The following is a 23,923-nucleotide window of genomic DNA, read 5'->3' as shown; positions in this document are numbered from 1 at the left end:
GACACACCCCAAATGTTGGGTGACTGTCCCCATATTGCACATTTTTACGAATGTGTGTTTTTGAAGTATAAGTCCCCAGTTGGATGTAAAAATATAATCGTCCTCACTTTTTCACATTTTATCCAAGATGCACGTCTCCCGAACGTACACTGTCTGTGTGTGTATTTGGGTGAAATTTGGTCCCCAGTCAACAGTACAAAACAAGTTGTCCTCTTATGGCCCATTACAGGACACATATCCACGATGCACATCCCCAGAATGTACATTTTCAGAAGATGTGTCGGTGTGAAATTTGTTCCTCAGTCAACTTGAAAGAATCACAATGTCCCCTTATAACACACACTTCCAGTTTGTGTACACGTGTATTTGTGTGAAATCAGGTCTCCAATCAGTCATAAAATATCAGGCGTCCCCATTTGACACACCCCAAATGTTGGGTGACTGTCCCCATATTGCACATTTTTACGAATGTGTGTTTTTGAATTATAAGTCCCCAGTTGGATGTAAAAGTAAAATCATCCTCACTTTTTCACCTTTCATCCAAGATGCACGTCCCCAGAATGTACACTTTATGTGTGTGTGTTTGGGTGAAATTTGGTCCCCAGTCAACAGTACAAAACAAGTTGTCCTCTTATGGCCCATTACAGGACACATATCCACGATGCACATCCCCAGAATGTACATTTTCAGAAGATGTGTCGGTGTGAAATTTGTTCCTCAGTCAACTTGAAAGAATCACAATGTCCCCTTATAACACACACTTCCAGTTTGTGTACACGTGTATTTGTGTGAAATCAGGTCTCCAATCAGTCATAAAAGATCAGGCGTCCCCATTTGACACACCCCAAATGTTGGGTGACTGTCCCCATATTGCACATTTTTACGAATGTGTGTTTTTGAAGTATAAGTTCCCAGATGGATGTAAAAATAAAATCGTCCCCACTTTTTCACATTTCATCCAAGATGCACGTCCCCAGAATGTACACTTTCTGTGTGTGTATCTGTGTGAAAATCGGTCCCCAGTCAACCGTAAAAGATAAACTGTCCCCTTATGGTCGATTACAGGAGTGTGTGTGTGTGTGTGTGTTTATAAAGTAGGATCTCATAATTCATAAGAAACCAGAGAATTAAAATCTTGTAACACAAACGTTTCATCAATTTTTTTCTGTGATTTTCAAAACTTTGCATAATTCTCCTTTTTAAAAATCTCAGGAGTCCAAAGAGATAAAGAAAAAGAAAAAAAAATACCCCCTTTTCAAAAGGAAGCTCTAGCTACTGTAAAAAGTCAAATACAACAATTTCTTTTACAGTTCTTCGGCCAGATTTCGTCCTGAAAAAAAAGTATCCCTTTATCAGAAATTTAGGGAGCGCGCACGCAGTCCCTCATATCTATTCTCTCAACTGTATTTTCACCCTACAGAAAAAAACAAACACGAAAGGAATTAGAACATTAATTTCAGGACTGATATTTCCACATGGGTAAAAAATCATTCTTCTGTTGTAAAATGATGCAAGTACAATGCATAGTTCTTATGTGTCTCTGCACTTGGTCCATCCTATTCAAAGGCTATACTAGATTTCACGACCTGATAACAAGCAACAATTCAGGAGCAGGGGGTGTATCCTCTACTCCCTGTCAGGTGGTGTTATTTGGGTTAGATATCAGTTCAAGAGTGTATGGTGGCCTTAAAGTGCACTGTGCTGTAACATGGAGAAAGAGCTGACATACTTCAGTTCACATGTCATCACAAGGAACTTGTCCAGGTGCAATTCCAAAAGAAAATAAAGGTGAAATTACACATTAAAGATCTACCTTGAAGTACGATTTGCCCTAGTAAACTCTGAAAAAAAGAATTATAATTTGAATAATGGCAGTAAAGCAAAAGCATCATCTGAAATTCTACCCACATCACATACAAATTGGGAATGTGAATAAAGAAAATTAACTAACAAACGAAAATACTCGAGCTGAAATTTTCCATGTTACACAACTTTAATTGTTTTCGTCCCTTTTTGTAATAATACATAAAACATAATTGCTTTAGATTTCCCGAAAGAAATACACATGTCTGAAGACCACATTCTATTCGATCTCACAAATGATACGAAGTCAAGAAAATCATGACAATTTGCCAATAATCGTACTTTCCATCACAGATTGCATGGGCTCATCATTGAAAGATATTCCGGCCAGAATCAACGTACAAGACTTTAATTGTGAACAGTATAAACGATGCATAATTAGATAATAAACAAGCATTCAAACATCTACAAGTTTGATGTCATGTTTTCTTTGCAGGGTGGTCCATGAGGGGTTTGAGCATGTCGCTGCAACATCATGCTCAAATTCTTGTGCAACATCCTCAAGAACTGGCGACATGCTTAAAATAAAATGTAATCAAAACATGAGAAAAGCATGTGCAAAAACTTGAGAAATGTTACACTACTTAGAAAATTTGTGTGCAAAACATGACACAGAACATCAGACGTAAGCAGCACAACAGGAAGTAAGCCGCAAAATATTGCATGCGCTCCATGCACATACAGTTTCTGCAATATTCTCAAATTCAGACTTTGCAACACACTAAAATTTTAAGTTGTGGAACACCCTGCTGTTTGGCTAAAATTTCATCTGAGCTGCAACTTTGATATGATTATTTAAACTGGAAACATATTTTCCTTTGTGGTAGATGCATCTGGAAGCACCAATATAACAAAGGCCCAGACATTCAAAGGAAGTTCCATTTTTCTTTCAAGAGAGAAAACTTCAGCTGAGGAACAAGCTACGAACTCTCGACAACCACTTGACATCAACTGCATACAGGTTTTAGAAATGAGGGCTACTCCCTGAAACAAAACAGAAAATTACTGTGCCGTAGTGTGATTCATCCTCTTTTTAGCAACGACAATTGAACTTTAAAAAAGGGTCAGTGTTAAAAGGTCAAATTGCGACAAAGGCACATTTTGTACGTCTGTGCATCTCTAGGGTGTGTGGATCCGCGATGCAGTGAAGGCACAGAACCAATACTGCCCCACGAACGTCATGAAATTCGATTGAGTTTGGGACAAAATATCGCGTGATACGTCGAGACACCAGAATGATAAAGCGTCTCGACACGAAACATTTCACCTGACTAGGCCGACGAGTGATTGCCACGCTAGACGGATGAATTGCGGGCACTGAAAATAATTCTAACGCAGAACACGAATCCTCGGCTACTGTTTCCCCCCTCCACGATGGAAATAAACAAAGCGTCATCCGTGGACATGAATCACCTCACTTACTTTTTTTTCACGAATAGAAAGAGTAAGGTTACAAAGATTACAAAGATTACAATGTCAGATGCTTGAAAGGTTTCCATCATGTGAAGTCAATCCCCCCCCAAAAAAAAAAAAAAAAATGAGAAAAAAAAAATATTAGGCTTAGAATGGGATCAGATGCCATGCATTAATCAATAAAATCAATAGCATTCAAACAGCATTTTAGCTTGGCATATTCAAAATCAACAAGTGATTCTTTTTTTTTTTTTTTTTACTTAGCATCAGAAAGATAAGAAAATGACTTCCAGTGTATACTGACATAAGAACTAGGTCACATATATGAAATCTGGTGCAGAGGAAGAAAAAAAATTAATGTAGGGCTACAATGGGTAAATGGGCAGAATACTTGGGAGTGACGGTGATGTACGTGTATTGACTGTAAAGTAGGACCGCGAAACAGAGCAGAGCGAATATCTACGATCCTGCACGTACATCCAATCATGCCGAACGCGCCTATCAACAATCAGGGCATTGTTTGCATCTCTTCTTTTACCTCTAAACAGGCACATTATGACAAATTAGTGGCTCCTGCTATGGGATCACTCTGACTACAGATGTAATTTTCCACAGTGTGACTGCAATTCACAAACCTAGGAACAGTTTGGATAGATAAGAATCCATACACAGAGAGAGGAGTTTATATTGAATTGTAAGGGAGAATTTTTTTTAAATGTTTTGTTTCTGTATGGAGACCATAAGAGCTCCAGCATGGTGTTTGAACAAAGCTGACTGAGATAGAAACATGCTGAAGTTGATGCTATGATGCTTTTCCCATTTATTCATGGATTAGATAGTAGACTAGAAGCAGCTTTAATCACAATCGTCTATGCTGATAAGCATCAACTCGACATTAAGGATGCCAGCCTTGCGTTTTCCTCAAAGAAAACAGCGTATGTTAATACTTGTATGGTCTTCAAGTGCGCTTCTCTCACAACGAAGTCCACACTCAAAGACACGAAGTATGATATTTGACACAACTTGCAGGGGATGTGCGCATTTTTTTGTGGAAGTGACACCTTCGTCATTTTTGCATACGGTCTTCTATGATTGGGGGAAAACTACACCTGTACCAGCTCCAAAATTGGTGAGCGGGGGGGGGGGGGGGGGGGGGGGGGGGGGGTGAAAAAACAGGCATTTGAATGAAATCATAACGTAGCAGAAGAAATCTACCTTCCTCTTTGTCACACACAGTGCTGGCAAGCATGGAACCTTTCACCTATTATCAATCAGCCCCCCTTTGGCATCGTGCAGGGAGGGCTAGGTGGCGGTGTACAATAACCCCTCGTTGAACTTCCGCCCCGCGCCGGTGTTGAATGCATCTCACTATTGTTGGGAGATTAATGGCGTTAGTGAAGATCAACACATTTTGTCCTCACCTTTTTTTTTTTTACCCTATTCATTTTTTTTTTTTCTCTTGAAATCACTTCATATGGTTTTCCTCAGACTACTACAAGCTGGAATCATATCTGGCTTGGTTGTATGTTGCACGTAGCTCCATCCAGACGATCATTAGCGTCTTGGAGGTGTGATAAGGCCCAAAATATATTTCACAGCAAGGACATTATGTCAAACTGTGGCGGCAAATTGATTTTTCACCTGAATAAGATGATCAGTTTTCAGCTACACACTTGGGGTAACACTAAACAAAAGAATGGTGTCTGATGTATTGCATGAAATAGGTTCCAGAGCAGGTGGGTGCAGTCTGGGTGCGTATGACTATATGTAGTGCATGCTAGATTGGCAAAGCGGTTTACGAAAGGGCTTTTGAGAGGTACACTCATAGTTGTATAAAAAAAATGTGAATGATGCATAACGCAATTTCTCCCATTAGGAATACTGCCTCTCAGGAGTAATTCTTTGAACAAACTTTCAGTTAACCTGCATCATCGTAATAACGAATAAGTGCATACATTGTATATCCCTGCTATGTGTACACCCTTCACTTTAATAAGCCTCATCTGCACTGGGTATTCTGTCTCAAATGTTAATGGGCTATGGAACATTGACTTACGCAAGCAACTTCACTTTCCTTTCTACCAATCCTATCAAAATATAATCTACGGTGACTTTGAGTGAAGGAATGAAGTGATTAAGCTTCACTCCATTTGGAAAATTTGTGAATAAACCCAAACAAATGTAACATCCTTGATATCACTTCTACAGAATTGTAAAGTCAATGTTTTATTTGAGAAGATCAATAAATGACATCTTTCTCTGTGCATTCTATCTCGAGGTGTTTATAGAATGATGTTAGTGTTCAAATGATCTAAACTTTGTATCTTTATTCTTTATTTCAGTGGAAAATTCCATTCCATTTCTTGCATTGATTTCGTGGCTTTTATCTTCCTGCTTTTCATTCAAAGATAAGACATAATGGCACAATGACATCTCTCACTTATCAAAATTTGTTTACTCTTCGGACCTCTGGTGACATCTAACATCTCCGGAGGGACAAACACATGGGAGCCGTGAGCGTGGGATAGACAGGGAATGTACAAGGGTCAGAGGTTGAGAGGGCAAAGGTCATCTTTGCAGTGACATCAAACATGCCTTCATCTCCATGAGTTCAATGACATCCTCGTGGCTGTTGCCATAGTGACGTCTGAACAGCTCCAAGGCCCTGTTGGTAGCTGATAATGCTGGCTGGACTTCTTTCCTGTCATGTATGGATGAAAAGATATTTTAAAAAAATAATTTTAAATCTGACCCTTGCCAGATGGCCAAGTACTGATATGATAGGACTAGAAAATATGTTTTCACTTTGCCAACTGAATACAAGAATCTGTCTGTCCTTCAAGTTAGGAACAGTAAACTTATTCAATGCTTAAAAAGTGATGAAACAACTCTAGATGTCATATCCACACAAGTTATTGCCCCATGTACAAACCCTGATATGAATGGGATAAAACATAAATATCTATGCAGTATACCACATAATTTTCAATTTAAAGTACACTCAGCCTGATTCGATGCTAAGATGCAGGAAATCTAGAATACTTACAAACAAACAAAAATTACATATACAGCTGTATGCAGCATTTCATCAAATGTGTGTGTGTGTGTGCATTAAAATTCCATGATTGCTGTTAGACCGATCGTAAACAGTAACTGCTCTTGACTGCATTCGAGTATTCATCAAAGGTGTACATCTATATCTGACTCTCTTTTTTCATGAAACAGCATTCTCCTGGCAGTTATTCTTCAATTTTAGGGCCCAATTATGGGTAAAAATGAGCAAAGCTAAGACCTAGGCATTAAAACAGTATCACCATGATGGCTGTGTGAGGCGCCTGAACAACCATGAAAACATGAGCGCTATGCATGCCCTGTTCCGTGGGGTCACTTATTCACAGCATGGGACAGGATGGTGCAATTTCACATCCGATATCAGCACATGTGTAACGCCATCATGCCACTTTACGACCAACATCAAATGCGGCACGCACTTTTCACGACCTTGCCAGGACCCGCCCTTCTCATTTTGGATTAATGCGCATCGTTTCAGACCGAAATCAATTACTTTTTGCATGGCCGGGCTCAATTCGAAATGCTTTGCTCTGACAAAGGGAAGAATGCCACAAAGGAGGAAAAGAGGCGCAGATGATAAACAGATACACATAAACATATTTTACTACCACAAACACAAAAGGGCAAAGTGCCATGAGCGGAGCACGATGAACCAAGACAAATCTGTTTGTGTAAGAGAGATTAATGTCTGGACCAACCAAACTACAATATGTGCTTGTTTAACCTCCTGACTTTGATCCAACCATTCCACTAAAAGTCCTCTGGAATATGGTGCAGCATTTCTAAAAATCTGACAAAGTGAACCTAATGAGTCATAGCAGATATGTATTCTTGTGACAGTTAGTGGAAAAAGTTTTCATCAGTTGGGGTCGAGCAGCTAGGTCCAGAAAATCACTTCAGTTTAGAGTCTGGAACATAAATGAACAAAACAAACACTCTAAGGTTTTGCTTTAATAGTGTTCATCAAATGATGTGTCAAACATACATACTATGTATGAAACGAACTGGCCTTACTCCCCACTCTGAACACATTTCTATTTTCATTCGTAACTTCCTGGTTGACCAAACTGCACAGTGCCCTCCATCCTATCCGAGACGGCACAAATCAGATAATGTTTCTCTGTTGGCAGATTAAAAGACTTTGTTTGGAACTACGATTATATGACAATTACAGGGCAAATTATTATCATTATCTTATATTTTTAAGGGGGAGGCACCATGGATAGATACCCATCCATGTTTGATTCTATACAGTTTTAATGTATAATTGTGACTTGCCAAACACCCCAATGTAAAAAACATGCCTTCAGTTGTCCTTACCCGTTGAAGTGGATTTGAGCCAGTTTGAAAAGCTCATGGGCCAGCTCCACAGACTCACTGCCGTAAACTCTCTCCACAATAGGAAGAGAGCGAGACAACCATGTGCCGGCCTCGTGGAACTCACCTGTGGTTCAAGAAATGACGTCAGATAATGTGTGGGGAATTGCAACAATGTGGTTTCCACATAGAGAATGCTATCCAGACTTTCAGGATATCACAAGAATCAAACTACTGCACAGATAGTTTCATTGAAATCAGATTTCACGAGATAAGCCTGAGATATGTTTTGTGCAGACACTGAATGAAGAAATTCAGATTTGTGCGATGTCACCCCTCTGAATTAATAACTCTTTCTTTCATTCCAACTCAATTCCATTGTACCTTGTACAGGCATCATATATCTATATCTTTGTTTTTCAGGACATTGTGCATGGGTACACCACAGATTTTTCAGGGTGAATCTGCTTGTATAAGTCCTTGACAAATCAGAACTGCACAAGTAAATGTGAAATTTCCAGCAACATTTTGGCTGCCTATTCACACTTTGTAAGTACTTCAGTATGTCTCTAATTTGATTGATGGAGTAGTGGAGTGCCTAATTGTGCCCACTCACTGGACCATATCACTATCGCTGAATGGAATGTTTTCCTCAACTTACTGAGTGTTTTTTTGTTTTGTTTTGTTTTGTTTTTTCACAATAGCTGTGCAGAACCATATATATCTGATCATAGGAAAGAGAGCGTAGAGTAGGAAACATTTGGGGGTAGTAACCCTCATTTACCAGGCACATCTATGTCTTACCGAGGGCTGCATGGCATTTGCCGATGAAGTCGTAGGCCGTGGCAAGGGACATGTGATGGGGTACCAGGATGCCTTCCAACACTCCCAGGCAGGACCGTGCCTTGGAGATGAGATCTGCATCACCCATCAACCAACAGAAATATTAGAATAACAAAAGTAATAATGATAATAGTAGTGATGATATCAGTGATGAGGATTACATTGAGAACAAACAAACAAACAAACAAACAAACAAACAAACAAACAAACAAACAAACAATCCCAGTCAGCCACAAACTCACAGCCAACCAGATTATCACTACCAGGCATCAGAGATGTTTTGTTGAAACAAGAAAGTTGAAAAACTACAAACATCACTTCGCTTCGTAAATACACACACAGTTCTTAAAAGACACAATATGCATTACAGTTTGGAACAGACAAGACAAAAAAAAAATCATAATCAAACAATCCTTAGGATTCTTGCAGGACAGCAAACAGCAGAGCAGTGATGAAAGTGTTGCATTGATTCATTTACTAATCAAAGAAGGACATACATGTATGTTTCTAATATCATTCCACGATACACTGGACTGAGACAAATCTTTCAACAACAAAAAAAGAAACAAAAAAAGGAGGAGAAGAGCATCAAGACATGATGATAATTTACCTGAGGCTGTGCTTCAATGTTCAGTTTATAGGATGTATAAAATAAGCTTGGAGGTAGTTGATTTTTTTTTTTCCTTTTCATGACAACAGTACAGCAATAAAACAGAATAAGAGAAGAAATGACAGTGAAATAGTTTGACCATGTGATTCATCTTGAGGGTGATTTTGGAGACAGTCGCTTGTCATTTCAAGTGAAGTATGGCTGTTACAAGCTTACTCACCATGGATATGAGGTGGGTCTACACCAGACGAGCTGAAAATCTCGTCCAGTCTTGACAGGAGGGCAACGGCTCTATCTTCCTCCTGCCGATCATAAGGGCACAAAGACATCACAACTTTTGGTAGTCACTATTAGGACATATTTCATGCAAAGCATACAATGTATTACATTTACTGTTACTGTTGGCAACATGTGTGTGTGCATGTGAGTGAGTGTGTCTATAATAACCATGAGTGCACAGAGGTTTAATACATGCTTTGTCTTTGCATGAGTGTTATTGTTGTTGTTCTTCTTCTTTAGCGTGAGAAATCTTTCTGTTTGTTTGTTTGTTTGTTTTCATTTGAAATGACTTGATACCAGATTGTGCACTAGGCACAGCCTATTGTCTGATTCAGAAGAAACCTTTCATTGTGTAGCATCAGGCAAGGTTCAGTTAATTACAGTTATGGTAGAAACATGTGAATGTGAAATGTTGTTCTCTTCTACAATTTAGAATTACACTAGAAAAATAGCGATATATTTAGAACATGTAAATAGAATCAAAAGAAAATATTGAAATTAGTCAAATATCACATTTACACTTTAGAAATATGATATCTTTAGCATATATGATGCATGCACACAACCATATAACACTTACGTGCAGCATGAAGATGGTAGGTGTTGTTCTGGTTGTAAGCAGTACCTTGCTTTAATGCACGCATGACTTTCACTTTATCATACAATTGTAAGTTTTATGTGCTCAGCTTTAATAGCTTCAACAGTGGTCAGGCCTTGTTTTGCTTGATGTTGTGAAGCAATTATTATACAGGCTTATCAAACAGAAAGAACTTCCAAAATATTGCATGCATATTCTTAAATGATACTGGGACTTGCCCGAATTGAATATCTAATGATTTGATTCACACGCTTTGACCTCATCTTTCAAATTTGCAAACACTGCAGTAAAGATGGGGACTTATAATCTTGAATACCTCCATGGCTCTTTCGAGGGAAACCTCCTTCCCACAGGCCTCAGCTGTACACAGACCCAGCCTGGAGTGAGCCGTGGCATCAACGTACAAGGGGTGCCCGCAGCCGGGACACTTGTACAGTGTCTCCATCTCCTGGCTGAGAGGTTGCTGGTCCTTGGAACAAGCCTTGCAGTCGCAGCGGAAGCCGTACTGATCAATCAACGCCCACTGCCTTTCAGCTGTGGGCATGCGACGAGCGTGCGGTCCTGGTCAACATTTCATGGAAAGAATGCGGGGATAAAAAGTTTCAAAGGCTTTTGATAACACTGGCTTTGAAAGCTTGCCTCTTCATTGAAAGGCAGTGTTTGCAAGGGGTGACACTCTTTTGACCTTGCCTCATTCTGTGGTTTTTCAGACGCAAATATTTATTTCCTTGCATGCATTTGTCATCCAGTAACTTGACTTCACGAGTTAAGAAAAGAGATATATGATTTTTCACTATTTCTGGTCCATGACTTACTACCTACATTTGTACATACCATCAACTCATGTCAAATGGCTTTGAATGTACAATATTCAAATAATTCACATGAATGTCATGGTCAAAACTTGAGTTGAGGAAGAGGTAACCACAACTTTTTGAACTCTGCATAACCTACGAAAACACTTGCAGGAGCGTTCTTTCAACAGGATTTATTCAACTGCACTGAAAGTCAAGGTAAAAAGGGGAGACTGACGCTTCCCTTTTGAATAAAACCACTGAGATCTACTGATGATAATTAATGATTGTAAAAGCTTTCTCTATCATCAAAAGACAGAAAGCAACAATCATTTCAGTATGGCGCTTCATGTGTTTAACAGTCAAGGTAATGTGGACCTAGACAAAGTCACAGAGATGTAAAGATTGTGAGCAATGACATTGAAAGGTTTCGCCATCACAAAAATATCAGACAAGAAGTAAATGGGAATAAAAATCACTGTGGCTCGTCATTTGTCTAACGGCCAAGGTTGCCGTGGGACTACTAGACACAGGCTCATTGCAGCAGGATAAATTCCTCGGAGCAGTATCAAAGGAGAGGTAATGATGGAGAACAGAATGGAATGCAGTTCTTTCAAAAAAAAGGGATTTTGACTACGAGTCTTTCTTCTGTTGCACGTAGTGCACGAAAAATTCTACGAAACACAGTCTGGGGGTCAATAAACTGTCAAAGAGTCAAAGTTCATGTTTTACCGTTAAGTTGTTGAGGACGGGCAGACTTTACAACAACACACATTTTCCATAGACCCCTGCCCGAGTATACTCGGGACTCATCCTCAATGAGTTTGAATTGGAATTCACTCTATACGTTACGGCATGTATGCGCTGGGAAAAGTACCATATAGTTCAAATACTTCTTGGGTCATCAGAAAATATTGCACTTGCACGAACTAAACTGCCCTTTTCTGCAGTTGGGGCAATATGGTCTTTGATTTTGACCAAGGAATATATGGTTATACTGTCCCCGATATGCCAATATAATATAAACATCTTTTTCTCTCACCATAGCAGTGCTGAATCTCTTCCCCTCTTGAGATGTCTCTGGTTGTACGGATGGAGACTATCCCCCTGTGAAAGCTGGGATAGAAAACATAGATGACAAATCACCTCCATGGACTCCTGTAGAAAACATTTATGTTATCAAACCTGGTAAAACTCATATCTTGAAATAATCACTTGGATGTCTTCTTATTTTTTCTCTTCTTTGTTCTTTTTTTTTTTTGCTTTTACTGAAAGTGAAAATAAAAGTATTTTGTTGGCAAAATGCCTAAAATGAGACACAGAAGGCTCCATACATGTATCTATGTAAAATGGCATTGTCAAGTTACACCTTTGATTGCAAATTGAGAGTGCATGCATGGGCTCAGTTTTCTCAATGTATTTCTCTGTGCAACTGCAGACGACAACATAAATACATAGACATAATGACCCCTTTTATGCATTAAAGGGGCATTCCAGGCAATTTTCATAATTTCACATCATGTAGTACATAAATCAACAGCTCCATGTATAGATTTGTGGAAATTAGCATGGTCCTTGAGCAGAGAAACAATACTTAAAAAAACCTTAGATGAATTACACTGAACAAGGATGATGACATAGAAGGTTCACATATTCCTGAAATGTAGCGGTGTAATTCCATTACAATCCCGCTTGCTTGCGAGTTCACCTGTGTATAATCTATGCATGTCTTCTTCTTTTGTTCTGCTTCCTTGAGCCCCAACTCATGCATTCTTATGGTGACCCTGCCATGTCATCATCCTTGTTCATTGCAATTTGTTATAATGTAAATTTCGAAAATTTTCTTATTTTTCATCCCAATTATCATAAATTCTGAAACTCTGTCCTCAGTATAACTAATTTATAGTGGTTCAGGTGTAAAAATCTGAAAATCATCCAAAGGTCTCCTTTAAAGGCATACAATCGTGGCGAGTGGTTTGTGCGGCGCGGAGACGAACGCAACACGCTGCCTCCACCATTCTGTATCAAATGTAGAGACACCGAATGAGAATAGCGCTGGCTCAATGGGTCAGCAAACAACATTCTAGACTACAAAAGTTCTGTGCTACAAATCTCCTGACCCAAAATGGCTGTCCGAGTGAGCCACGAGAGCTTCCGAATGGACGCATACTCTCAGTGCGCATGCGCATGAAGAGAGGCCAAAAGAGCCACGCGTCTTCTGGCCTCTTTCCTCCAATCACCGCAGCTCGCGGTCACAATGTTTGTGTATGATGCGTACACACACACGTGTCTCAGTGGAAGCATTGTTCCACACATTTATGGATATATAGCACCGAGTCTGGCATTGCGCAATTGCATGCACAAACTTCGGTCGTTCGGAGTTCACGTACCATTAGGGATGACGATCGTCCGCCTTTAACATCAGTTACAATAAATGATTATTAGTTACAATAAATGATCATTAAAAATTTCTAAATGAAACACTTTCAGAATAGGAATTAATGATAAAGGAGCATAACTAAATGATAAATAAATGACCCCATTTATGTATAATGATGGTCCGAATTAGAAGTCGATGATATGGATCACTAGATATAGTTGTCAGTCTATGATAGTTGATAAAGAAGTCCTGATAAACGTCACTATAAGCAGGGAGGTGTTAGAAAAGGAGAGACAACTCTTCGTAATTCATGCAAACACATGTTTTGGTTCAAAGCGTTACAATGGGATGTCTAGCATTCCACTATACGCTTTGAAGTCATGCTCTGCACCGCTCTAGTTGCAAGGCAGGTTCGGAGACGAAGAACGCATTTCACCTTTCGTTGAATTACATTGTACAAGCTTTATTTCCCCATAAAATTTTAAATGAAATACTCGAATTGATTAAGAGTAGTTTAGGAAAGAATTCATTATTATAAGCATGTATTTCTAGTTTCTTCGTAATGCGCAAATTGAAATGAAATGAAAATTAGGCCATCTTAAAAACCTAATATTTTTCTATAATGTGCACATTTCCGCATGTTAGTTTTCTATCCTTTAATCTGGGATAATTTGATCTTTCAAATAAAGTACTCCGCTAAAGCGAGTATCAGCGCGCTTTTAACTATTTGCTGTTAAAATTGTCAATTTTACACTGCATTTTGATTTGCTGCTCCAATTCAAGGTACACAAATTCATTGTTGCCATCACATTGAAAGAGAGAGAGAGAACGAAATGCAGTAGGGGCAAGTATTTCTAGATGTGAGAGCGCTAGTCCCGATTATTGATGCTCTCTTTTGTCAAAGCACCTGATTTCCACCTGTAGTTAAGCGCATAACTTCTCTGTGGTGCCGCGCATGACTTCAAAGGAGAGCAGGAGTTGTCTCTCCTTTTCTAACACCTCCCTGCTATAAGTTTGGACATATCAATTTGCCAAGTTGCCTTGGGCAATTAGAACTTGGTCTCTGGAAAGTACAGTATGATGTGAAGGCACTTCCCTGCAAAATGGGCTGCAGGTAGACAATTGCCTGATTGCCCCACCAAATCAAATGGGAAGAATATAATTTTGTAATGTCCTGCTCTTCACACAAAACATGCATCTGCAGTGTCCTGTCACTGTTTGTTGAAAAGACTGTGGTCCACTTTAACCTTTGAACACTGGAGAGTATAATGACCAGTTCCATGACATTTACTTCTGTGACAATTACTCCCATGAAATATCTGCATGCTAAGCCAGACACAAATACATTTTTGAACTACCCACAAACATCATTGTAACCCTAACTCTAACCCTAATCCTAATCCTAATCCTAATCCTCACATCAAACTAAACCATAAACCCTATCCCAACTCTAACGCTAAGTCCTGGGAGAAAATACGATTGAAGCCATTGTCGCAGGAGCAAATGTGTACGTGTCACCATACATTGTAATAACCATGCTCTTCTAGTAAGGCTAGAAGTCTGGCATTGAAGGTGTAAAGACAGACTTAACACCCACCTGGCAATGACATTTGGCTCACAGGCATGGTTCATAAGGCTTGCCGTCGGGTAGACCGCGGTGCCGACGCGGACCTGGGAGGTCTCCTGCACAGTCCCACCCACAGACTTTCCTGCTGGGTTGCTGCCCTTGCCTGACACCACCTCTGTGATGGCATGGGAATTTATCTTCAGCTGCCTTGCATGGAGGAAAAGGAGCTGAGCCAGTCTGCTGATGAGGTCATCCTCTGACAGGGTTTCCATGGCAACAGGAGAGATAAGTTTCTGATGAAAACATTTTGCCAAGACGATTGATGTCTGCAGGGGAAAAAATGTACCATCGTACCGGTATATATGAAGAAAGGAAATGTCCTGCTGGGTTTCAGTTTCAGATCTACAGCAAGAACCTTGTCTTACCACAAGACAACAATAAGAGGCAGCAAAAATTCACATAATGATTGCATCCATCACTCTACCAGATGTCCTAAGTTTAATAGAAAGGGGAAAAAACGGATTTTATGAAAAATGCATCAATTTATAAACAAATTACAGTTGAACCTCTGGTATCCGGACAAGTCGGGACCGGGGCTCATCCGGATAAGGGATTTGGCCGGATACGGGAGACTCAATGCTTTATACATGTACATATACATACACATGTACTGATGTAGCCCATTGTAGTACCACATGTAGTAATGTGTATACCGCAACCTTTTCATTGTTACACTCAGTAACAGACCCCAAAATAGAGGTTCGTGTTTGCAAGAATGAAATCATTTTCTTTTATAAATTCTTGGGATGATTTACCTAAATAATTATTAAGAAATGTATCAAGTATATGTAATTCATGTGTGTTTGTGTAGGAGTTCTCAAGGAGTTGTGAATCCCCCTTTCCTCCCGTAATTCTTAAAAAAAGATAAAAAAATCACGGCGAGATTGCGTCCGGATAATAGAGATATCCGGATAAAGGGAGGCCGGATAATAGAGGTTCAACTGTAATAGCAAACTGACAAAATTATCCACCCTGAAAATACATACATTGGACACAAATGATGCACCAAATGATAAAATATACAAGAAGTAAAAAACAAGAAAGTTTCATTATGCAGGTGTTTTGTATCAAACAAGATACACAAAGACTTGTGACACTTGCAGTGACAACTTGAATTTCAGAAACTCATCCTTTCTAGACGGAACCATTTCATAAATTTTACACTAACACACTAAGAATACACACCCAAGTGGAAGCAAAAAACAAATAAACAAACAAACAAGAAACAGTTCTCACCATTGCATGATGGCACAGCTCAGCAGGTTTGTGATTGGCTGATCGGGCCTCAAGGTGACACACTGAGTGATAGTCGGCCAGGTAAATGCCATCTGGACTTAGCCCCAACATTTGTGTCGATGAAGGTGACGATGATGAAACAGACAATGATGATGACGATGATGAAATGGATGACGATGTCGATGATGGCTGTGGGGGGTCAGCTAATGATTGCACTTGCCGTGATGCCTCGTTCTCTGCACACGATGAAGTCGACGACGACGACAGGGACGCAGAGGATGAAGGTGAAGAAACATTTCCAACAGTGACCTGCCGCATTACCTCTGCCTTCCCAGCCACTAGGAGAATGCGAAGACTCAACCGACTAAATTCATCTAGCTGGCCATGGAAAAGACAAAAACAAAACCCCTAAATACTCAAATGGGAATCTGCTTTCAATCAAAACAAAAGAAAATAAAGAGGAAAAAAAATAAGAGGAAGAGATTGAGCTTATGAACATATGCTGAAAAATCACGCAATTGAAGTCATAGAAATATCCTGTAATTGATTTCTACTTTGCTACTGAAATATATAGCAGAGATTACAAAATTGAGTGATAAATCCTTTAAATTAAAAGACACCAGACTGCCCTGTTTGACAATGTATCAGTGAGCTGAAGCAGACACACAATTGCCACAACCTTTTATAAAGGTAATTCACAGCTGTCAGTTTGCTATCCCTGATGATGATATTGATGTTTAGTGAGTACTCGTATGAAAAACATAGTGGCATGATATTGTCTCTGAAAGATAACTGTTCAAGCGGCAGTTTGACATCTGCTTTTTTTAATGATACAAACCCTTTCTGCACTTTGCAAACCTGATTAACAATAGGTACATGCAAAGTGCAACCTGGTGTAATTATGTCACACAATGTAACTTCATATAGTTTGGAACACATCAAATTATGCTATGATCTCAGGCAAGAAAGGAAATGAGTGATACCATAAGGGTATGATTTACACCTGACAGGATGGTTTCAAGTTAAAGAAAGTGAGAGAATGAAGATTGTTTGAGTTTGTGAGAACATTGCAAAAGAGGGTCTTATGTGATGCAACTAATGTTTTAAGATATGGGTCTCCATACCTGTTCCAGTAGATCTTGTGCCGCACATTCAGAGGAGTGGTAGCTATCCCATGCCTCTGTTCTACACTCATTACAGCAATACCTTGCCCGTGTGCACTGCAAGCATCTAAGAAATAAAAAGAAAACAAACTAAATTGAGACAGTTTAATATTTTAGCAATTAAATGAACATAGGAATAAATAAATCAAGAATTGAAGTAACAGATGAATGAATGCATTAATGATAAGTCAATTAATCAATTAATCCGTGTTCACAGGTACAGAACCATTAAACAAATTGCCTATAAAGTCATTCCATACAGCAAATTTACAAAGAGGCATTCTGTACACAGAAGAATCAAGCTCTGTTTAGGTGGCAGTTTCTAGATAGATATTTTCTTCAAAGAGCAGTGCTTTGATTTCTATCATGATCATACATAAAGATCAACACAGCATTATAATGACAATCAGGATATAAACCTGATCATCTCTTGAACTCTTCTGTATACAATTCATATATATTTCACCTAACCCAATTTATGTTTGAAGCATCAGCTTCATAATTTGTTCCACAGATATTTGACCTTTTTCCAAATATTGTAAAGCTACAAATTCTAATACTGGAATAGATTTTATTCCACATTAATTGCCACATTAAATCTATAATGAATACGATCAAATCATGTTTTTATTAAAGGCAAAACAATGAGTTTACGTTCATATCATGAAGTATAGTGTGAAAGTATAGTGTGCACTGCTGAAAGCTTTGTAAACTAAAAAGAAAATTTGGCTCCTGCACACTCACTGCAACACCTTGGGGAACTATAAGTTGTATGTATTTCGTAAACTTTCTTTTCCCTGCAAAGTTGTTAAGAGTTGACTCCCGTACACTGCTACTTTAGGTATTCACAGAAAAAAACAAAAACAACTTAAACCATACATACGGAATCGGTGACAAACATCGCACATAGCAGCTGTGACAGTGAAAGTCTGCCTGGTCCTTCAGCACAACAGATGCAAAGGGTTTCTCTCTGATGATCAGTCTACCAGCTGGTATGGCCGACTCTGCCTGGTACGGTTGGGATAGAAGAACATATCGCACTGTTTGAAGTTTGTGATTCAGGAAAAATTCAGTTTTGGACCAGTCAATGTATATTTGAACGATAAATGTAGCAAAAAAATATAAGACCATGAGAGATATTCACTAAGGCATACATGTGGAAAGCCGATGGTCAGTTGACATTCTCTTTCAGTCTCTTTACACACCCAAGAGGGATTTGCCGGGAAAGATTCACTTACAAGTCTTTAAAATTTGCTCATTTGTAATAGTCTAGTTTTTTCAAGACAAAGTACCAATGGATTAGCTCATTTCAGTATGCAAGGAAGAGAAAGAATATGATTGCAGAACTCATTAGAGTAAACACATAAACATTTGAAAAATTTTGACCGACAAACAATTTCAAGGAACACTACAGTCACAATGAACAGCTTCCATAGTATTTAAAACACAATGAGACATAGACATTGTGTTCTTTAAAAACATGTTCCGCAGTGCTCCCCGTTTCAAAGTAAGACACACTTGCTCTAGTATTCAGAAGACCTTATCGGTAAAAGAGAATATACAGGTTGTATATTTACATATAAAGATATCTTGAGGTTTTCATACATTTTTGGCTTGATATGGGTTAGTGATAACTAAGCTGTCATTAGAGTGGGCAGAGGAATTCAAACTGACATGTTCATATAAATGCCTGGTCATTAAAAAAAAAGTAATGGAGAGAAATTCAAATGTTGACTTTACCACAAGGTATCTCCCTCTTTCCTTCTGGTATCTGATTCCTACAGCTGCTGAAGCATTCACAAGTTTTGAGGAACACTCGGCAATTTTCTCTGTCATAGACTCATTAGGCTCATAGTATGGAGGTTCAAAATCCAGCATGTTACTGTCATGAGTTTGAAAGAGTGAAATACATTGGCCATTACCAGAAGCCGCACTTATATCATAGCAATGAACACATTTCCTTATTGTTTTTTTAATGTACTGAAATGAAACACGTAACAAAAACACCACTTGAATCACACATGGAAGTATGTCATCTATTTTACACACTAAAATAGGAATGTTTCATGTTTTCATAAATTTGTCCTTATGCAAGTTCCACACTTATGATTGAGCATGATTTGTGGTAATTACATTACTTGATAGGAACACTTGTAATTGTTACATGGTTTGACGCAGTTCTATATGTGAAAAGCACAAGCATTAATCTTAGAATTGCTTTGATACACTACTTTATGTGAAAAGCACAAGCACTAGTCTTAGAATTGCTTTGATTCTAAATATCTGCAAACTACACAAACAAACATATTTGCCAATGAAAAGAATTCCACAAACCTTGCTTTATTGCATTCCTCCAATAGTGACTTGATTTCTGCAATTGCAAATAAAAAGAATTTATTACTTAGTATGATTATTTCGACTGTGAGAGTAAATACCAGGCATAAATATTCTTCTTTTAGTGAGACAGGGGGATGATAGACAAGGATAGGTCGAAAGACTGAATACTACTTCAGCATCGGGCACAAACAATGAATGCATGGAATCATTGTGTGCATACACAAGTAAAATGTTTGAGGAAGTTCAAAAAGAAAGTGAGTGAAAATTGATAAAAGAAGTACATGTACCATGTAATAGATATTTCTGTGACAATACACACCCTGCTTTGATGTATCAAACTCTATAATAGCGATGACTTGATGAAAAGAAAAGAAGAAATTTGTAGAGGGTTTTTTTAACAGGGGTACCTGATTTCTTTTTATCAGCAGTGGGGCCATGTTCTGGCAGACAAAGCATCGCTCTTTCAAACTCTGTGAATGAAGGAGAGAGAAGAAAAGGTCATCACACAATGCAAACAAAATAATCCATTAATAATATGTCATCTCCACATGAGGAAACATTCTATTGGCAGTACCTGGCATTCAGTTTCTAAAATTTGATTCAGAAATCAGAAGGAAAAAGCCAGCTTGAAGGAAAAAAAAAAACTGAAATGTGCAAGTATGGTTCAGGAGCAGTAATATTTTTCAAGATCAAGACTCTTACAAATCAGTCCATAAAACTTTGTTTCACATCTCTGAATGCCAGTTTGTCACTTCGTCACTCTATTTGCATGCATGTATTGATCACGTTGAGAAGATCTAGGGTACAGAAGTGTGTATGCTATAGAAACATTTCCATTGTAGAGAAACAAGAGTGTTCTTTATGTAATACCCACTCTACCAAGAAGGTATGGCATTTATTCAGCAGGTCGTACACACAAAAATAATGACATTTCTTTAGTCATAAATGAATGTAAGATTGATGTGTCCTCACATAAAGTGGAATCCTAAGTGTAATCTTGAAAGGACTGGAGAATTGCATGAAGTTAATGTATCTGGCAAGATAACATTTGGGGAGAATAACTTTTGGCTGGTCAAGAAGGTGATCTGGTCAGAGTCTCTGTCTGGTGAGCTTGTCAAAATAGACACAGTGCTCAATTCATCTCCTTCACTGCTGCAGACTCAGAAGCATGACACCATTGTTGGGAGTATTAACAGATTCCTTTAGTCTGGATATCAACAAGATTTACAGAATAATCATTGTGTTTTGCCTTAGCATGCTGACAGGCTGGAATAAATGACAAGTATAAATGCCTGGCCTCTTCAATAAGATGAACACATATCGCCAAAATTGAAACTTTTAACAATAGCGCATGTGAGTATTTAAACAAAAATTCAAAATCAAATAATTCTTCCTGAAAGCAATGCTTAAGGAACATTCTGATCCCATCATTACTTCTAAGGCTACATTCATATATAACAAATAAAAAATGTTTTGTTCATCATAGAGAAGATAAGAAGTAAATCCTCACTGTTTTACAGACAATTAGAGATGAGGAGCTTGCATACCTTGCTTGGCTTTCGAGTATCTGCCAAGCTTCATGAAGCACTGTCCCTTGCGTGAGAGAACCTTAAAGCGCTTGTTGGTCGGATAGCAGTGTGCTAGGGACTCATCAATGTCGTTAACGCATGGCTAAATAAAATAATACAGAAGGAGAAAAGTTCAACCTGAAACTGCTTTGTAAATGCAACTAGGAAGTTAAAATAAAGGTTTCTAATACTGAGTATGAGCAGATTTCCACTCTATTCTGAAAGCAATACAATGCACTCCCATTATAACAAACACAGTTATAACAAATTTTTCAACATAATCAAGTACAAAATCAGGTCCCAAATCATCATTTGTACATCTTTATACAAATTCTATTGTTTGGCTATAAGAAATTTTGATATAATGACGTTTTGATATAATGAAAGAAAAATATTCATTTCCACTAGCACAGAGGTACCTTATTTGTAGTGTGTCATCTTAGGTGATGATCACTGCTTCTGCAGGGTTTATTCTTCCTGGAATGCTAAAAGGAAATGAGTGTGTTCCATTGCAAATGCTTGAATGGGCTGAGATGGACAGGCATAGTACAGACAAGCCTAGAGATACCACTCGGACTAAATCTTAATCATGAAATGAACTTCATGCCAACATAAACTGGAGAAACTCCGCTCTTCATCCTCGTATTATTATATAACGATACCCACTTTGTACTCCCCGAGGTGATAGAGGGCAGCAGAACGATTGGCGTGAGCCAGAGCGAGACTCTGCGACCCCTCAGACTGGTGACATGGTGCATGCTGCACACTCTGCAATGCAATGCACACACAACAATATAAAAAATAGAAACACATGAAATGCACCATTATCCAGTAGATCAAGGATACACTTGTAATAGATTGCATTATTGCTATCAGTTAGATAGAAAAGTCAATAGATGACAATGACTATAATAAAAAATGAAAAGATATGTTTGTTACAAGTTAGTCAAAACTTCAACTTGGTTAGTATGTACACTCAAAAGAACACTTTTTGAAGCTATTTTCAATTTTCTCAAACTGCTAAGTAATGCAGTACAGTTGAACCTCTATTATCCGGCCTCCCTTTATCCGGATCTCTCTATTATACGGACGCACTCGCCGTGATTTTTTTAAAAAAATAATTACGGGAGGAAAGGGGGGATTCCCAACTCCTTGAGAACTCCTACCCAAACACACATGAATTACATATTACTTCCAATATGATTAACATACATTACATCAAATTTCCTTCCAAATTGCTTACCTTCAGACATTTCAACATCCCCAAACATCCCCAAATGTAACAATGAAAAGGTTGCAGTATACATATTACTACATGTGGTACTACAATGGGCTACATCAGTACATGTGTATGTATATGTACATGTATAAAGCATTGAGTCTCCCGTATCCGGCCAAATCCCTTATCCGGATGAGCCCCGGTCCCGACTTGTCCGGATACGAGAGGTTCAACTGTAATTTGAAGATAGGGGTAAATAAGTGTAAGAGAGTAAATCATAAACAAACAGAAATGATAATAGGTTTCCAAGCATTATCATAAATAAAAAGAACTTTTCTGAACAGCAAAACATTAATTTCATGAATTTCAATCAGGCAGACTAGAGTGATATAACTTGAGAATCATTTTCACACAATTCACTGCCACAGGAAAGCATATTTTTTTCATACCAATTGATACTAAACTAGTGCTATCTGGACAGTACAATATGCCACATGATGTAGTTAATGCATTGCTGCTCTTTGCTGCTTCTGTTATGGCGAAACAAAACTAGATAAACTTTCATTGGCCTCAGTGAAGAATGCACTAATAATTTCAGTAGGTTTGATGAGACCATTTTCTACAGATTCCCAAGAGCAGACTTGAAATGACAAAGTATATTCATTTCCATAAAAATTATCCTTGTACTTCCACCTGGAATACATTTCATTATGCTCTACGGTAACCCTGTGAAATTTCACACAATCTCTATTTCAATTTGATAGTATCTACCGAGACATGGCGATATGAGAACTAGGAGTGCCCAGTACATTTTACTTTCTTTCTATCAGGGTCCACCTACCCAATTCTCTTGCTTGCATACTTGCTTTCTTTTTCTCTTTTACTTTTCCCCTCCCCCTCTTTTTCTTCCATTTGACCTCTTTTATATGCCTGTAATGTACATGTGTGAGTGCCTGTACGTGTGTGGGTGTGCATTGTATGTTGGATGCGTGTGCATTGATGTTCATCATAACTTCTTTACCCTTGTATACTGCTGCAGAGCCCCGAGGTAATCCTTCTTCTGAAAGAGTCGGTTGCCCTCATTCCGTGCTGCTTCAGAAGATGCTGCTGATTTGAAGGGAGATGAATGTGTAGGATCTGTGATGGAACCATTGCAAAGGCTTATCATCTGAGTGATTCTCTCCTCTCTGTAGAAAAAGAAAAAAAATATCTATACTCTTATATTTACATTCATTTTTCAATGTTTCAATGCTATTATGAACTGGGAGAGATATGCATTTTAAAGCAGTGGCGGATCCAGAGGAGGGCGCAACCGGTGCACACCAGTCGCGCCCCTCCCCCTTATTTTTTGTTTAAAAAAAAAGAAAAAAAGAAAGAAATGAAACCCTAAAGTGGCACCAGAAATATTAGTTGCATCCCCCCCCCCCCCCCCCTTTACAGAATTCCTGGATCCGTACTGTAAAGTAAAAGTCATCTGCACAGCATCTCTTACCATGCACATAAAATGAGCCTAAGAGGTGCTTCAATACAATACAGTTCGGGAAACCCACTCACAAGGGGGGCCCCTCCTTATAAGTAACCCGTCCCCCTTATAAGTAACCCGG

The 23,923-nt window shown here is 38.6% G+C and overlaps 1 protein-coding gene across 1 annotated transcript; it reads right to left on the bottom strand.

Annotated features, from left to right (window-relative positions):
* Positions 1-5,844: 5,844 nt before the first annotated feature.
* On the bottom strand, positions 5,845-23,487 carry LOC139738133 (SET and MYND domain-containing protein 4-like). The gene is made up of 14 exons (XM_071648794.1): positions 23,341-23,487; positions 21,767-21,868; positions 21,080-21,203; positions 19,940-20,002; positions 19,530-19,566; positions 17,157-17,262; positions 16,033-16,410; positions 14,767-15,062; positions 11,832-11,905; positions 10,312-10,556; positions 9,339-9,420; positions 8,470-8,583; positions 7,669-7,792; positions 5,845-5,977 (listed from the first exon to the last, which is right to left on the bottom strand). The coding sequence occupies exons 1-14, from the start codon at positions 23,485-23,487 to the stop codon at positions 5,845-5,847; spliced, it is 2,025 nt and encodes a 674-aa protein (XP_071504895.1).
* Between the last annotated feature and the right edge of the window lie 436 nt (positions 23,488-23,923).

This window comes from Diadema antillarum, unplaced genomic scaffold (assembly GCF_040938485.1).
Source record: "Diadema antillarum isolate AM-2024a unplaced genomic scaffold, OU_Dant_1.0 seq00000723_RagTag, whole genome shotgun sequence".
Taxonomy (NCBI): Eukaryota; Metazoa; Echinodermata; class Echinoidea; order Diadematoida; family Diadematidae; genus Diadema; species Diadema antillarum.
Note: the sequence above shows the minus strand (reverse complement) of the source record. Positions and strands in the feature narration are given on the sequence as shown.